This window comes from Odontesthes bonariensis, chromosome 18 (assembly GCF_027942865.1).
Source record: "Odontesthes bonariensis isolate fOdoBon6 chromosome 18, fOdoBon6.hap1, whole genome shotgun sequence".
Classification (NCBI taxonomy): domain Eukaryota; kingdom Metazoa; phylum Chordata; class Actinopteri; order Atheriniformes; family Atherinopsidae; genus Odontesthes; species Odontesthes bonariensis.
In genome coordinates this window covers 1832107-1849504 of record NC_134523.1, presented here as the reverse complement: position 1 = coordinate 1849504, position 17398 = coordinate 1832107, and the positions used below count along the sequence as shown (strand labels likewise).

The window sequence follows — 17398 nt, the reverse complement described above, 5'->3', positions numbered from 1 at the left end:
TCCTACTGCTGAGTGGCTGTTGTTCGTCAGTCAGCCACAACACCAACAAACAGAGAAACTTTAACATATTTATCTGTATTATTTACATATTTATCTGTCCCTGCACACCTCCGTTTCTCTGCATCTGAGTCCAGCTTTGAGTTGGTGTTAAACAGACAGAAGTTCAGAAACTTTCAGTTCATGTTGACCCAGAAACGCTTCAGTAAACACTCCATCACTTCTCTATTACACCCTGCTGCCATCAGCTGCTCCCACGTCCAAAAATCACCAGCAGAGTCCACACAGTGAGAGAAGCCTTATGCAGTCGGCGGTGGGACTGTTGCTGCTGGCAGAGGAGGCGAAGCTGGAAGGAGTAAAGGAAGGAAAATCAATGCTTTAACTAAAGAAAAGAGAGAATTATTGATGAGGAGCAAGGAATGGGAACCCGGGTGTCGTCTTCTCCCGACTCTGACTGAGCAGAAAGCTGCAGAGAGGCCGGGCTGTGTGTGTGCACGTGTGTGCGCACGTGTACAGCTCCACGCTGGTACAGCTCCACGCTGTTAGCGGGTACAGCTCCATGCTGTTAGCGGGTACAGCTCCATGCTGTTAGCGGGTACAGCTCCATGCTGTTAGCAGGTACAGCTCCATGCTGTTAGCGGGTACAGCTCCATGCTGTTAGCAGCTCCATGCTGTTAGCAGGTACAGCTCCATGCTGTTAGCGGGTACAGCTCCATGCTGTTAGCGGGTACAGCTCCATGCTGTTAGCAGGTACAGCTCCATGCTGTTAGCAGGTACAGCTCCATGCTGTTAGCGGGTACAGCTCCATGCCGTTAGCGGGTACAGCTCCATGCTGTTAGCAGCTCCATGCTGTTAGCAGGTACAGCTCCATGCTGTTAGCGGGTACAGCTCCATGCTGTTAGCAGGTACAGCTCCATGCTGTTAGCAGGTACAGCTCCATGCTGTTAGCGGGTACAGCTCCATGCTGTTAGCGGGTACAGCTCCATGCTGTTAGCAGCTCCATGCTGTTAGCAGGTACAGCTCCATGCTGTTAGCGGGTACAGCTCCATGCTGTTAGCGGGTACAGCTCCATGCTGTTAGCGGGTACAGCTCCACGCTGTTAGCGGGTACAGCTCCATGCTGTTAGCAGGTACAGCTCCATGCTGTTAGCGGGTACAGCTCCATGCTGTTAGCAGCTCCATGCTGTTAGCGGGTACAGCTCCATGCTGTTAGCAGCTCCATGCTGTTAGCGGGTACAGCTCCATGCTGTTAGCAGCTCCATGCTGTTAGCAGGTACAGCTCCATGCTGTTAGCGGGTACAGCTCCATGCTGTTAGCGGGTACAGCTCCATGCTGTTAGCGGGTACAGCTCCACGCTGTTAGCAGCTCCATGCTGTTAGCAGGTACAGCTCCATGCTGTTAGCGGGTACAGCTCCATGCTGTTAGCAGCTCCATGCTGTTAGCGGGTACAGCTCCATGCTGTTAGCAGCTCCATGCTGTTAGCAGGTACAGCTCCATGCTGTTAGCGGGTACAATTCCATGCTGTTAGCGGGTACAGCTCCATGCTGTTAGCGGGTACAGCTCCACGCTGTTAGCGGGTACAGCTCCATGCTGTTAGCAGGTACAGCTCCATGCTGTTAGCGGGTACAGCTCCATGCTGTTAGCAGCTCCATGCTGTTAGCAGCTCCATGCTGTTAGCAGGTACAGCTCCATGCTGTTAGCGGGTACAGCTCCATGCTGTTAGCGGGTACAGCTCCATGCTGTTAGCGGGTACAGCTCCATGCTGTTAGCAGGTACAGCTCCATGCTGTTAGCGGGTACAGCTCCACGCTGTTAGCGGGTACAGCTCCACGCTGTTAGCGGGTACAGCTCCATGCTGTTAGCAGCTCCATGCTGTTAGCAGGTACAGCTCCATGCTGTTAGCGGGTACAGCTCCATGCTGTTAGCAGCTCCATGCTGTTAGCGGGTACAGCTCCATGCTGTTAGCAGGTACAGCTCCATGCTGTTAGCAGCTCCATGCTGTTAGCGGGTACAGCTCCATGCTGTTAGCAGGTACAGCTCCATGCTGTTAGCAGGTACAGCTCCATGCTGTTAGCAGGTACAGCTCCATGCTGTTAGCAGGTACAGCTCCATGCTGTTAGCGGGTACAGCTCCATGCTGTTAGCGGGTACAGCTCCATGCTGTTAGCAGGTACAGCTCCATGCTGTTAGCGGGTACAGCTCCATGCTGTTAGCAGGAATGTGAAGCCGAGGAGCAGAGCGTGGCCAGGTGAGGCCTGAAAGCCGCCTTTGTGCTTCAGCTGGCAGCCAGAACACTGCCCTCCTCTGTGGGCGCTGCTCTGCACACACTGGAATGAGGGAGTGTTTGCTAAAGAAATCAGGCTGAGAAACCTTTGGCAGTTTGCAGATGTGACACAGAAACCTCTCACTGAGATGAACGGACCTTTATGGCGCTTTTCCACCAGCACGCAGTACCTGCAACCGGGTAGACTTTCCGTATCACCTCAGCCCTGGTTTCAAGCGTTACTAAAACGTGACGTCAGCTGACTGCCTTCCACTGATTGGCCGATGAGTGTCGTCACTTTTCAACACTGTTTTGTCTGGAGGCCAGAGGTCCGTTTCACGTAGCAGGTTTAGTGAAAACTCTGAGTAGGTTAACCCTGAAATGAGGGAAACCCTGAGTTTTCCGTTTCACAAAGGGAGGTAACTCAACCCTGAGAAAGAGGGGTAACTCTAGCCTGTTTCACAAAGAGAGGTAACTTAACCTCACGGTCAGTTACCGTAGTAACAGACTCTCTGAACCTAACCTGGTCGGGACCAGGTTTTATTCAAGAAACCTTGAGTTTCTTTCTGTCTCCGCCCTCTTTCAGCCACACACGCCATTTGATTTCCTCATTCATTCAGTCAGCAGAGCGAGTTCTTCTACTTCTATAAGTCCATTAGGCACAGTAGGAGATGACTTTTTCCACCAACATGTCCTTTAGACAACGATCCCGTGGATGAAGGAGCAGCATTACTGCGCAGAGAATTAAATATTCGTTGGAGATGGTTATCAGACTGCGCAGATTTTTGCATTGACAGACAATTATCTTTTTGAGCGGCACCATCAGAATGTGTTGGGACAAAAGAAAAAAAAGACATAAAAGACAAATAAATATTTGTATGAACAGGCTTAAAAAAGACATATATAGGCCTATTATATTTTATAAAGGCACTCGTGTCTTGGGGGTGGATTCCCTCAGCCACTGGCCTCCCGTTACAGGTGGGGGTGCTGGGCAGCACCCGTTTTACGGGCATCTGCCTTCTTTCTGTTGGCTCAGTAGAAGTCTGTGTTAGTTTAAATAGGCTTAATTATTTAACAGAACATGATATAGATGATGACTCTAAATTGTCCTTCGGAGTGAGTGTGAGTGTGCATGGTTGTTTGTCTCGTTTGTCTCTATGTGGCCCTGTGATGGACTGGCGGCCTGTCCAGGGTGTACCCCGCCTCTTGCCCATTGACCGCTGGGATAGGCTCCAGCCCCCCCGCGACCCGACTGACGGATTCAGCGGTGTATAGATAATGGATGGATGGATGATATAGATGAGAAGACATAGTTTATGTGTGTGAAAACAGCATTATGTTGGGAATAAAATAACTGCACAGTCAAACAGCCACTTAATATTTATTTTACAGTGTAAAACATGATCAAAATGAGGTACCTCCATGCCGAGGTCTCACCTGTTTGAACAATGTTTTTATATTTCATCTTAAACTGCTGTCAAGTGCGCTTCTCCCCCGCGGGATTGCACCTAAATGAAATAAATGAATGGGCTACCATTCAAGCAGTTTCCCTGTAATATTATTGTGATTGCAAAGGACTATATTTAAACTTACACTTTTGCTGCTGCAACGGTGTTGCACTTATTTCTAAAAACGTGTTGAAACTCGCCGTATGAGCGCATTAAGATTTCCAATTCGAGGTTGGTGAAAAACGTAGCCCCTCCTCTTCCCCGTTGCCAAGGTGACTCGTCGAATCGGGGCTCCATTGATGCTGGCTTTTTAAAGTTGTGGCGCACGCGCTAAACTCAAGGTCCTACTCAGAGTTGATTAACCTCACTCAAATCAGCGTTTCTGGAACCGAAAACTCAAAGTTTTCTATCTCAGAGTAGATCAACTCAGAGGTCAGGAATAGACTCAGAGTTGGTTGAACCTGCTACGTGAAACGGACCCCAGGAGTCTTGTTGTTGTTGTTCTGGTTGCGCAGCCGTGTTACGACGACCCCGCCCACGTCGAGGAGGCACGAAGTGAAACTCTGTTGTAATTGGAAAAACAACCAAACCGAGCCGTGCCGAGCTAGTGGAAAAGCACCATTAGTGGTTCTGTTACCTTTCAGAAGCGAAACCCTCCTCCTCCGTATGGGGCGCCATTTGTGTCCGCTGCACACTGGAAAAAATGCCCCTCCAAAAATAAGTAAAAAAACAACAAATAAAAGACGTTTTTGCTTGAAATAAGCAAAAAAATCTGCCAATGGAACTTGTAAAAATCGGCTTGTCAAGATTTCTTGAAATAAGATGTGATATTTAGGACTTTTGAGATAAAAGTGATCTTGAAATTAGCTTAAAAACCTCTTCAAATGTAAAAAAAAAACTTGTTTCGTATGAAATCCAACGTTTTCAAAACTTTTTAATTTAACAAGATATTCCAGATGTATTGTATTAAAACAAGTCCCTATATCTGGCTGAAATGGAACTTGTTAGGCAGTTGTGTCTGATATTAAGTGTAATGAGATATTTTGACTAGAAATGAGACAAATATACTTGGTAAGACTGATTTTTTCCAGTGCAGGGGTCGGTGCACATGCAGGAGTGACCCCTGAATATCCATCTTCTTCACAGGGAAGGGTGGAGCTCCTGTAGGAGAGCTTCGTCCTCTCGGCTCGGTCTGACAGCCTCAGAGCGTCGCCCAGCTGTGTGACTGTGGTGTGTTGGTGGGTAATAAGGTGCAGATTGCATATGTCTAACCAAATGTGAGAGTCTGTCCAAATAGGCGGCGCTGGGCTGTTAGTCATGGCGTCTGTGGACAGCTTTGTGCTGATGTTTGCTCGTCTCTCTGCAGGAGGGGCCCCGCAGACAGCAGCATGAGGCAGCCGGCGCAGCCGGCGCAGCCTGCACAGCACTCAGCCTTCATCAGCAGAGGACGTGTTCACAGACCGGCCGCCTGACAGAGATCCTCCTTCATGGTGCCGCGGACCCTCAGAGGCAGCCATGTCTCCCTGTTAGGCGCTAACGCCTGAACCAAGCCGGGGGGCTGCAGAGCTGACGGGCCAGGCGGGTCAGAGCTCAGAGACTCGGACTGTACGGACCGCCTCAGCCCCCATGCAGGCCCGGAAAAAGTATGTTCTGCTGGGCCTGTGTGCGTGCTCCTGGCTGGTCCTGTTCTCCTGGGGCGGCGGCGGCGTGCAGCTGCGCCTGCTGCGCCTGCTGACGCGCCAGCGGGGGGACACGGTGCGCCCCTGGCCCAATTGGACCGACCGCGCCTTCCTGCCCTGCTACGCCCACCTGGACGAGCTGCAGGCCGACCCGGGGATGGCCGAGCCGCCCCGGCAGCGGCGCCAGGCGTGGTCGACCATCTACAGAGACAGCCGCTGCCGCATGGACACGTGCTTCGACTTCTCGCGGTGCCGGCGCAGAGGCAGGGAGGGCTTCCGGGTCTACGTGTACCCGTCGGAGAAGAGCGACCGCGTGTCCGAGAGCTACCGGAAGATCCTGACGTCCATCGCCGAGTCGCGCTACTACACGGCGGACCCGCGGGAGGCCTGCCTGTTCGTGCTGGGCATCGACACATTGGACCGGGACCAGCTGTCAGGGCAGTTCGTGCCCAACATGGACGAGCGTATCCGTGGTTACCCGCTGTGGAACGACGGGCGCAACCACCTGATCTTCAACCTGTACTCGGGCACCTGGCCCAACTACACCGAGGACCTGGGCTTCAACGTGGGCCAGGCCATCTTGGCCAAAGCCAGCCTGAACGCCGAACACTTCCGGCCCGGCTTCGACGTCTCCATCCCGCTCTTCTCCAAGGACCACCCGCAGAAGGGCGGCGAGCGCGGCTGGCTGGTCAGGAACTCCACGCCGCCTCGCAGGAAATACCTGCTGATGTTCAAAGGGAAGCGCTACCTGACGGGCATCGGCTCGGACACCAGGAACGCTCTTCATCACATCCACAACGGGAAGGACATCGTGTCGCTGACCACGTGCCGCCACGGGAAGGACTGGGAGAAGCACAAAGACGCCCGCTGCGACCACGACAACATGGAGTACGAGAGGTAAGATGGCCAGATGGTGGGGGGCAGAGATGTGTAGCAGGGCACCAAGGTGTTCACCAATGTTCAAAGGTGTTAGGGTGTTCATGGCAGATGTTCACAGCAGCACCAGTAAGAAGGAAATGATCCTCAGAGCTGAATCAGGTCGGCTGGACTCATCTGAGAGTCTTCCACGGTGTGAAGCGTTGGGAAACTTCCCGTCATCGGCTGGTGACACCTGAGACCAGCTCTGTTCAGAGATGGTTCCTCCAGTTTAACAACTCTGACTCCTCTCTGGAACCAGAAGGTGGACTTTACCGTCCTCAGAGAGCCTCTTATCAGCCGATACTCCCACCAACGAGTTCAGAACCGAAGAAGCCTTTCAGATGAGGTGAAACGTCTTCAGGAACCAAGAAGAAGTCCAGCTGACCTCACTCTGAGGATCACCTGGATGGCTGAGAATCTTCACTGTTTGTGTTTTACATCGGCTGTAAATAACGCTGGTAGATAAATGTTTGTGTGCGCTATAAGAAGAATCTGCAGATAACAGCACAGAGCTGTGACCTCCATCATGTCTGAAGCAGCTGGTCGTTTGTGGCTTATTCTCAGTTCTGAGAATAATGAAGAGCATCAGAGAACAGCTGTTTCTGTTTCAAGATTAAAGCGTTTATTTAACGTTAGAAACGTGTTCCTGTTCAGTTAAGTTCTCTCTGTGCTGTAGGCGACTGGTGGAAAGATGCAACAGGAACATACTGTTGTGTGTATGATAGGAACGGCAGCCTCAGCTGGGGGGCGGAGCCTCAGCTCTCAGGGTCCTTCTGTCTGTCGGGGGGGGGCGGAGCCTCAGCTCTCAGGGTCCTTCTGTCTGTCGGAGGGGCGGATCCTCAGCTCTCAGGGTCCTTCTGTCTGTCGGGGGGGCGGAGCCTCAGCTCTCAGGGTCCTTCTGGCTGTCGGAGGGGCGGAGCCTCAGCTCTCAGGGTCCTTCTGGCTGTCGGAGGGGCGGAGCCTCAGCTCTCAGGGTCCTTCTGTCTGTCGGGGGGGCGGAGCCTCAGCTCTCAGGGTCCTTCTGGCTGTCGGGGGGGCGGAGCCTCAGCTCTCAGGGTCCTTCTGTCTGTCGGGGGGGCGGAGCCTCAGCTCTCAGGGTCCTTCTGTCTGTCGGGGGGGCGGAGCCTCAGCTCTCAGGGTCCTTCTGGCTGTCGGAGGGGCGGAGCCTCAGCTCTCAGGGTCCTTCTGTCTGTCGGGGGGGCGGAGCCTCAGCTCTCAGGGTCCTTCTGGCTGTCGGAGGGGCGGAGCCTCAGCTCTCAGGGTCCTTCTGGCTGTCGGAGGGGCGGAGCCTCAGCTCTCAGGGTCCTTCTGCCATCGGGGGGGCGGAGCCTCAGCTCTCAGGGTCCCTATGTCTGTCGGGGGGGCGGAGCCTGGATGAGCTGTTTCTGAATGTTTGAGTCTTTGGGGAAAAAAAAGGGAGCGTTGGGGAGCGTTTCAGTCAGAGAGTCCCTGCTCCACCCAGGTGGGGGTGGGGGCTGGCATGGACTGATAATCGGGCGCACCGGGCATTTGCCCGATGGGCCGATGTGCTATTTGGGACGGCAGATCCGACATGTATATTAATAATATGTATTATTATTATTATTATTATTATTATTATTATTATTATTATTATTATATATCGTCATATCTGCATAATATATGAAGAAAAATAAAATCAGCAGCGCAAGAGTCTGTTCCGATCAACCGGCCCTTACTACAGGCAACTGCAGCCCATTGGTTATCATCACTGACTGTCTAAAAAAGGGCCAATCACGAAACAGAAAAACACCTTCACTCTCCGGTGACTGATGTCAAATATGGTGGTGGTGGTGGTGCTGGTGGTGGTGGTTGTGGTGGTAGTGGTGCTGGTGGTGGTGCTGGTGGTGGTGGTGGTGGTGGTAGTGGTGGTGGTGGTAGTGGTGGTGGTGGTGCTGGTGGTGGTGGTGGTGGTTGTAGTGGTGGTGGTGGTAGTGGTGGTGGTGGTTGTAGTGGTGGTGGTTGTAGTGTTGGTGGTGGTTGTAGTGGTGGTGGTGGTGGTGGTGGTGGTGCTGGTGGTCGTTGTAGTGGTGGTGGTGGTGGTAGTGCTGGTGGTGGTTGTAGTGGTGGTGGTGGTTGTAGTGGTGGTAGTGGTGCTGGTGGTGGTTGTAGTGGTGGTGGTGGTGGTGGTGCTGGTGGTGGTTGTAGTGGTGGTGGTGGTGGTGGTAGTGCTGGTGGTGGTTGTAGTGGTGGTGGTGGTTGTAGTGGTGGTGGTGGTGGTGGTGCTGGTGGTGGTTGTAGTGGTGGTGGTGGTGGTGGTAGTGCTGGTGGTGGTTGTAGTGGTGGTGGTGGTTGTAGTGGTGGTGGTGGTGGTTGTAGTGCTGGTGGTGGTTGTAGTGGTGGTAGTGGTGCTGGTGGTGGTTGTAGTGGTGGTGGTTGTAGTGGTGGTGGTGGTGGTGGTTGTAGTGGTGGTGGAGGTTGTTGTAGTGGTGGTGGTTGTAGTGGTGGTGGTGGTGGAGGTGGTTGTAGTGGTGATGGTGGTGGTTGTAGTGGTGGTGGTGTGGTGGTGGTTGTAGTGGTGGTGGTGGTGGTGGAGGTGGTTGTAGTGGTGGTGGTTGTAGTGGTGGTGATTGTAGTGGTGGTGGAGGTTGTTGTAGTGGTGGTGGTTGTAGTGGTGGTGGTGGTGGAGGTGGTTGTAGTGGTGATGGTGGTGGTTGTAGTGGTGGTGGTGTGGTGGTGGTTGTAGTGGTGGTGGTGGTGGTGGAGGTTGTTGTAGTGGTGGTGGTTGTAGTGGTGGTGGTGGTGGAGGTGGTTGTAGTGGTGGTGGAGGTTGTTGTAGTGGTGGTGGTTGTAGTGGTGGTGGTGGTGGTGGTTGTAGTGGTGGTGGAGGTTGTTGTAGTGGTGGTGGTTGTAGTGGTGGTGGTGGTGGAGGTGGTTGTAGTGGTGATGGTGGTGGTTGTAGTGGTGGTGGTGTGGTGGTGGTTGTAGTGGTGGTGGTGGTGGTGGAGGTGGTTGTAGTGGTGGTGGTTGTAGTGGTGGTGATTGTAGTGGTGGTGGTGGTGGAGGTGGTTGTAGTGGTGGTGGTTGTAGTGGTAGTGGTGGTGGTGGAGGTGGTTGTAGTGGTGGTGGTGGTGGTGGTTGTAGTGGAGGCGACGGCGAATCGAGCAGTGAACATGTCAATGCAGCCGCTGCAGTATTAGAACCTGCGGTAAGCTGGACAGTTTGCAGAGCCCCAAACTATGTAATGATAGGATAAACCAACCTACCCCTTAATGAATATGATACAATAACAGAACCCCAATAAAATTATGTTGGCTAATGTTCCATGGTCAAGTTAGTTTGTATAGTAAACATAGGTGCTGCTACCCATAAACTTCATGCTACCACTAGCGGCTAATGATGAATTTTCTAGCCTTCACTGAGTGCATGGGAAAATAAGCCTAGGTTTGGCTAATACGTCTATGTCTTCCACCCTGAACTGAACACTTTTCAATGCGAGAACCTTAAAACCACTATTCACCAACAATAACAGAATGTAGATTGCAAATGTCATCATTAGACTATCATTGTTTGTGGGTAGAGTAGCCTTGGCTAGACCAAGGCTAAATGAGGTTTTGCCAAAAGGCAGGTGGCAGTTTCTATTAAGATGGATGAGGTCAATGAAAGAAAGTCACAATTTTTGAAATCATATTATTTTGCAATATCATTTTGACTGTTATGCCAATTAGGCTATGTATCTCTATGTATGACTCTCGAAGAGAGAGGAGAGAGGAGAGAGTTGGCGACATGGTAGACTTAGCATCTGATCCATTGTTTCTCATGTCTGTTTTCTTTCTTTTTTCTTTCTCTTTGAAAAACATAGGTACAGCCAATAGGATGGATGCTGATCTAAGAATTATTGCTGTGATTGAGTGGGGGAGTTTACATTTTATAGTGTTAATAGATTAAGGTTTTGGAAATATTTTAAGTGTCCACTCTCACTAATTTCCATTAACCCTTTACATGCCTCAAGGTATTTATTTTTTCAAAATTTGCACAGTTGGTATACACATTCAGTACACCAAAAAAAAACTGACAATGTTTGTGTTGTGCAATGTGGTGGGCCAGTCTAGTCCAAAATGCCAGGGCTGATTTTTTGTCCCAGTCCACCCCTGGGTGGGGGTGGGTGGGGGTGGAGCAGAGCCCGTGAGGCTCTTACAGGGCACCTTCAGGTTAATCAGTGCCTGCATCTGCTGCTGCAGATTAGACTCAGAAGACCTGAACACTGACCCAACAAACAGAGAGGCAACTTCCTCTGTTTCATTCTGAGAGCTCTGCAGCAGAGTCAGGGTTAGGGTTAGTTAGGGTTAGGGTTACTCTGGTTAGGGTTAGTTAGGGTTAGTCTGGTTAGGGTTAGTTAGGGTTAGGGTTACTCTGGTTAGGGTTACTCTGGTTAGGGTTAGGGTTACTCTGGTTAGGGTTACTCAGGTTACCCAGGGTTAGGGTTAGTTAGGGTTACTCTGGTTAGGGTTAGGGTTACTCTGGTTAGGGTTACTCTGGTTAGGGTTAGGGTTACTCTGGTTAGGGTTACTCTGGTAAGGGTTAGGGTTAGGGTTACTCTGGTTAGGGTTACTCTGGTTAGGGTTAGGGTTACTCTGGTTAGGGTTACTCTGGTTAGGGTTACTCTGGTTAGGGTTACTCTGGTAAGGGTTAGGGTTAGGGTTACTCTGGTTAGGGTTAGTTAGGGTTAGGGTTAGGGTTACTCTGGTAAGGGTTAGGGTTAGGGTTACTCTGGTTAGGGTTACTCTGGTAAGGGTTACTCTGGTTAGGGTTAGGGTTACTCTGGTAAGGGTTAGTTAGGGTTAGGGTTACTCTGGTTAGGGTTACTCTGGTAAGGGTTACTCTGGTTAGGGTTAGGGTTACTCTGGTAAGGGTTACTCTGGTTAGGGTTAGTTAGGGTTAGGGTTACTCGGGTTAGGGTTACTCTGGTAACCCAGGGTTAGGGTTACTCTGGTTAGGGTTAGGGTTACTCTGGTTACCCAGGGTTAGGGTTACTCTGGTTAGGGTTAGGGTTACTCTGGTTACCCAGGGTTAGGGTTACTGTGGTTAGGGTTAGGGTTACTCTGGTTACCCAGGGTTAGGGTTACTGTGGTTAGGGTTACTCTGGTTAGGTGCAGATGAACAGCTGATCCTCCATCAGGTGCAGATGATCAGCTGATGCTCCATCAGGTGGAGATGATCAGCTGATGCTCCATCAGGTGGAGATGATCAGCTGATGTTCCATCAGGTGGAGATGGTCAGCTGGTCCTCCATCAGGTGCAGATGATCAGCTGATCCTCCATCAGGTGCAGATGATCAGCTGATGCTCCATCAGGTGCAGATGATCAGCTGATGTTCCATCAGGTGCAGATGATCAGCTGATGCTCCATCAGGTGCAGATGATCAGCTGGTCCTCCATCAGGTGCAGATGATCAGCTGATGTTCCATCAGGTGCAGATGATCAGCTGATTCTCCATCAGGTGGAGATGGTCAGCTGGTCCTCCATCAGGTGCAGATGATCAGCTGATCCTCCATCAGGTGCAGATGATCAGCTGATGCTCCATCAAGTGGAGATGATCAGCTGATGTTCCATCAGGTGCAGATGATCAGCTGATGTTCCATCAGGTGCAGATGATCAGCTGATGTTCCATCAGGTGCAGATGATCAGCTGGTCCTCCATCAGGTGCAGATGATCAGCTGATGTTCCATCAGGTGCAGATGATCAGCTGATGTTCCATCAGGTGCAGATGATCAGCTGGTCCTCCATCAGGTGCAGATGATCAGCTGATCCTCCATCAGGTGCAGATGATCAGCTGATCCTCCATCAGGTGCAGATGATCAGCTCATCCTCCATCAGGTGCAGATGATCAGCTGATCCTCCATCAGGTGCAGATGATCAGCTGATCCTCCATCAGGTGGAGATGATCAGCTGATCCTCCATCAGGTGCAGATGATCAGCTGATCCTCCATCAGGTGCAGATGATCAGCTGATGCTCCATCAGGTGGAGATGATCAGCTGATCCTCCATCAGGTGCAGATGATCAGCTGGTCCTCCATCAGGTGCAGATGATCAGCTGATGCTCCATCAGGTTTAAATGATCAGCTGATGCTCCATCAGGTTCAGATGATCAGCTGATGCTCCATCAGGTGCAGATGATCAGCTGATGCTCCATCAGGTTCAGATGATCAGCTGATGCTCCATCAGGTTTAAATGATCAGCTGGTCCTCCATAAGGTGCAGATGATCAGCTGATGCTCCATCAGGTTCAGATGATCAGCTGATGCTCCATCAGGTTTAAATGATCAGCTGATGCTCCATCAGGTGCAGATGATCAGCTGATCCTCCATCAGGTGCAGATGATCAGCTGATGCTCCATCAGGTTCAGATGATCAGCTGATGCTCCATAAGGTGCAGATGATCAGCTGATCCTCCATCAGGTGCAGATGATCAGCTGGTTCTCCATCAGGTGCAGATGATCAGCTGATCCTCCATCAGGTGCAGATGATCAGCTGGTTCTCCATCAGGTGCAGATGATCAGCTGGTTCTCCATCAGGTGCAGATGATCAGCTGGTTCTCCATCAGGTGCAGATGATCAGCTGGTTCTCCATCAGGTGCAGATGATCAGCTGGTTCTCCATCAGGTGCAGATGATCAGCTGGTTCTCCATCAGGTGCAGATGATCAGCTGATCCTCCATCAGGTGCAGATGATCAGCTGGTTCTCCATCAGGTGCAGATGATCAGCTGGTTCTCCATCAGGTGCAGATGATCAGCTGGTTCTCCATCAGGTGCAGATGATCAGCTGGTTCTCCATCAGGTGCAGATGATCAGCTGATCCTCCATCAGGTGCAGATGATCAGCTGATCCTCCATCAGGTGCAGATGATCAGCTGGTTCTCCATCAGGTGCAGATGATCAGCTGATGCTCCATCAGGTGCAGATGATCAGCTGATGCTCCATCAGGTGCAGATGATCAGCTGGTCCTCCATCATCTCCTCTCAGGTTTAAATGAGCAGCAGGATACATCCGGCTGGGAGTTTAAACAGTTTGTTTTCAATCAGCACCTTTTCTCTCTGTTAAGGAAAATTATTTTAAATGGTGCCCTGGTCTGTCACCCAGGAGTTTAATGGTTTCATCACCCATTAAACTCCTGGGTGACAGAAAGGGGGCAGAAAGAGGAAGATTACGCTGAGCGGGGCTAAAGGCCAGCGGGGAAGGAGGGGAAACAAAGAAGGGGAGGCTTGCTGAAGCCAAGGAGAAGCAGCTCTAATGGCCTACTTTCTGCACTTTGGAGAGTTGTGGAGCGTTCAGTGAATATAAATGAGGAGGAGTGTGAGAACAGAGCAGCTTTAGGGAGGAAGAGAAAGCAGATCTGGGGAAGTTTTAACTAACCGAAGCCATCCCACTGATTCCTCTCCATCTGAGACCCTAAAACATTAATGCATTCATCTGACTCTACCTGGGTTAGGGTTAGGAAAGTAGGGTAGGGTTAGAGCATAGATATGTATAGAATCATAGATATGTATAGAATGGCTATATGTCTCGTCCGCGTTGCTGGGCAACGGAGTGGAACGTCCGCAGATGGCGGCCATCTTACCACAGGCAGCTCTCTCGCCGACAACATTGTGTTGATGGTGAAACATTCAAACATTCAAGACATAACTTGCTTAATTATGAAACGTTTAAGGTTATTATAAACATCAAAGTAGTAAGCTAATTATCACACTACAGACAAAGTCCATATTTATTTTTTAAAATAAAATTGTAAATATTTCACGTTTATTTGCCCCATGACTCAACTTTATTTACCCCTTGGGATGACTCCCTCAGGGAAATTCAAGTCCCCAGTAGCTCCAAACACACACATAGGATCTCTATAAATCTAAAATACAGTATAATATAGAATAATTAATATAATATATAATTAAAATATAATAATCTAAAACAAAGTGTAAAAAAGAATATAGGCTATACAAGATATACAAAGTAAAGAGAGTTAAATTAAGTAAGTTATAGCACTATGGTTGAGTTATTGCCCATATTGCACTACACTTGTGTTAATTACACATTGTATGCACACAGTCTGACCATAAATAGATAAGATATTGCACAGTAGTGACATGAATTATTGCACAAATAACCGAATAAATAAAATATCGCACAGGGTCTTTTATTATGTAAAATAGTGTCAAATCGTGGAGATTTCTGCTAGATAAGAGTAATAGCATCAGAGCAGATCACTTACCGTAACTATGGTTACCTCAGGTTTGACTGTCTCCCGGACATCTCACCCTGTGGTAAGATGGCCGACTTGTGCGGACGTTCTAAACTCAGACGTAACACATCTAGCCATTCTGTACACATCTATGGTTAGAGGGTAAGGGTTAACGCTCCTCGTTCAGGATGCAGAGACGAGCTCATTTCATTTTTAGTGTCCCACAGCGTGACCTCTGACCCCACCACCTCGTCCTGTCTGACAGCGTGACCTCTGACCCCACCACCTCGTGCTGTCTGACAGCGTGACCTCTGACCCCACCACCTCATGCTGACAGCGTGACCTCTGACCCCACCACCTCGTGCTGTCTGACAGCGTGACCTCTGACCCCACCACCTCGTGCTGTCCGACAGCGTGACCTCTGACCCCACCACCTCGTGCTGTCTGACAGCGTGACCTCTGACCCCACCACCTCGTGCTGACAGCGTGACCTCTGACCCCACCACCTCGTGCTGACAGCGTGACCTCTGATCCCACCACCTCGTGCTGTCCGACAGCGTGACCTCTGACCCCACCACCTCGTGCTGACAGCGTGACCTCTGACCCCACCACCTCGTGCTGTCCCACAGCGTGACCTCTGACCCCACCACCTCGTGCTGTCCCACAGCGTGACCTCTGACCCCACCACCTCGTGCTGTCCGACAGCGTGACCTCTGACCCCACCACCTCGTGCTGTCTGACAGCGTGACCTCTGACCCCACCACCTCGTGCTGTCTGACAGCGTGACCTCTGACCCCACCACCTCGTCCTGTCTGACAGCGTGACCTCTGACCCCACCACCTCGTGCGGTCTGACAGCGTGACCTCTGACCCCACCACCTCGTGCTGTCCGACAGCGTGACCTCTGACCCCACCACCTCGTCCTGTCCGACAGCGTGACCTCTGACCCCACCACCTCGTGCTGTCTGACAGCGTGACCTCTGACCCCACCACCTCGTGCTGACAGCGTGACCTCTGACCCCACCACCTCGTGCTGTCTGACAGCGTGACCTCTGACCCCACCACCTCGTGCTGTCTGACAGCGTGACCTCTGACCCCACCACCTCGTGCTGTCCGACAGCGTGACCTCTGACCCCACCACCTCGTCCTGTCTGACAGCGTGACCTCTGACCCCACCACCTCGTGCTGTCTGACAGCGTGACCTCTGACCCCACCACCTCGTCCTGTCTGACAGCGTGACCTCTGACAGCATGACCTCTGACCCCATCACCTCGTCCTGTCTGACAGCGTGACCTCTGACAGCATGACCTCTGACCCCACCACCTCGTGCTGTCCGACAGCGTGACCTCTGACCCCACCACCTCGTGCTGTCTGACAGCGTGACCTCTGACCCCACCACCTCGTGCTGTCCGACAGCGTGACCTCTGACCCCACCACCTCGTGCTGTCCGACAGCGTGACCTCTGACCCCACCACCTCCCACTGCCTGAGTTCAGGGGGTTCATCTGTGTTCAGCTAATTAACTGAAAGCTGTTTCAGATGCTCAGAGAGGACGATCTGCAGCGAGTTCCAGGCCAGCCATTACTACGCATTCTGCAGCAATTAGACTGGCCCGAAATCAGTTTTATCAGAGTCCTGAACTGTCTGAGATCTGTGGTGTGAAATGAGGTCAGAAAATATTGTGTCATGAAGGTTTCCCACCAGATGGGAAGGTTTTAATAACGGCTCCTTTTCTCCTGCTCTGATTGGCCGATGATGAAGGGCTGATACACAGCATCAGGGTTCAAAGACTCACTGATGTACGCTGCACCATCTGAGATGAGCTGTGATCTGGGGTATTGGGGTTAAACAGGGATTTGGATTTGGACTGATGGTGGATGACAGCCTTGACTGTGTTTTATGCTTCATAACTCATCGTGTTCCTGGATAATTAACGCTCCAGCCTCCACTGTGTGTCGCTCTGCTTATTTATGGTCATGTACTTCCTTAGTTTCTGAATGAAGGTCTTTGGCCTTCATTCAGCTCCTCTGATGAGATGAGATTCAAATTTATTGTCATTACACATATACAAGTTTAGCATAACGAAAAGTAAGTTCCAGTACACCCATCCAGATAGACAACATAAAAACCAACAAGGGAGACGGGTGACCGTGGCCATGCAGCTCAGTGATGAGCGCTGCCAGATAGGAGAAAATACCACATTAGGTGGTAAATATAATTATTAATTATTAATTATATAATTAAATACATTAGGTGAGAGGAGGAGAAAAATCAAATTTCACACTTTACCCTTACCAGGATATAGTTTGAGATTGCAAAAAAAACCCTCAGCACAAAAAAGAAAAACATACACACACCATCAAGCATTGGGACCGGTGAGGAGGTGTGGGACCTGCGTATGTTAATCATTGAGCATGTGTGTGTGTGTGTGTGTGTGTGTGTGTGTGTGTGTGTGTGTGTGTGTGTGTGTGAAAGTAAGTCCATGAAGCACTGTCTCAGAGGCCATTGTCCTTGATAATGCGATGGAAAGTTTATCAGCCAGCCTAAACAGTTTCCACAGGAGTCCTCAGGAAGGGGAGGGAGCACATGGGGCAGAGCGTCTTATTTACATAACATCCAGGAGAAGCTGCAGCTGGCAGCCAAGGCCAGCACAGGGGAGCCAGATTGAGATAACGAAACTGTTTGGGTCAGGCAGACTCTTAATTTTTCTGCCTGCCTTGAAGTCTTTGCTGGTATACTCGTGGTATACTGTTACTTTGTGTTTTATTTTTTTTTCTGTTTTATTTTGTGTTTTATTTTTCTGTTATTTTGTGGGTTTTTTCTGTTTTATTTTCTAGTTTTTCTGTTTTATTTTGAAGTTTTTCTGTGTTATTTTGTGACTCCGGGTCAGATTTCCTCGTCTTGTTTTTTT

General features: G+C 50.6%; 1 protein-coding gene across 6 annotated transcripts in view; it reads left to right on the top strand.

Moving 5' to 3' along the window:
- Positions 1-17398, top strand: part of ext1c (exostoses (multiple) 1c) — a 100536-nt gene that overhangs the window by 8627 nt on the left and 74511 nt on the right. For 3 of the 6 annotated variants that reach the window (XM_075450197.1, XM_075450201.1, XM_075450202.1), the window contains exon 2: positions 5072-6281. In XM_075450197.1, coding sequence (XP_075306312.1) covers positions 5332-6281 — 950 coding nt within the window. In that variant the 5' untranslated portion in view covers positions 5072-5331. Of the gene's footprint in view, positions 1-4851; positions 4956-5071; positions 6282-17398 lie in introns of all 6 variants that reach the window. The other 3 variants (XM_075450198.1, XM_075450199.1, XM_075450200.1) reach the window with 2 other exon arrangements.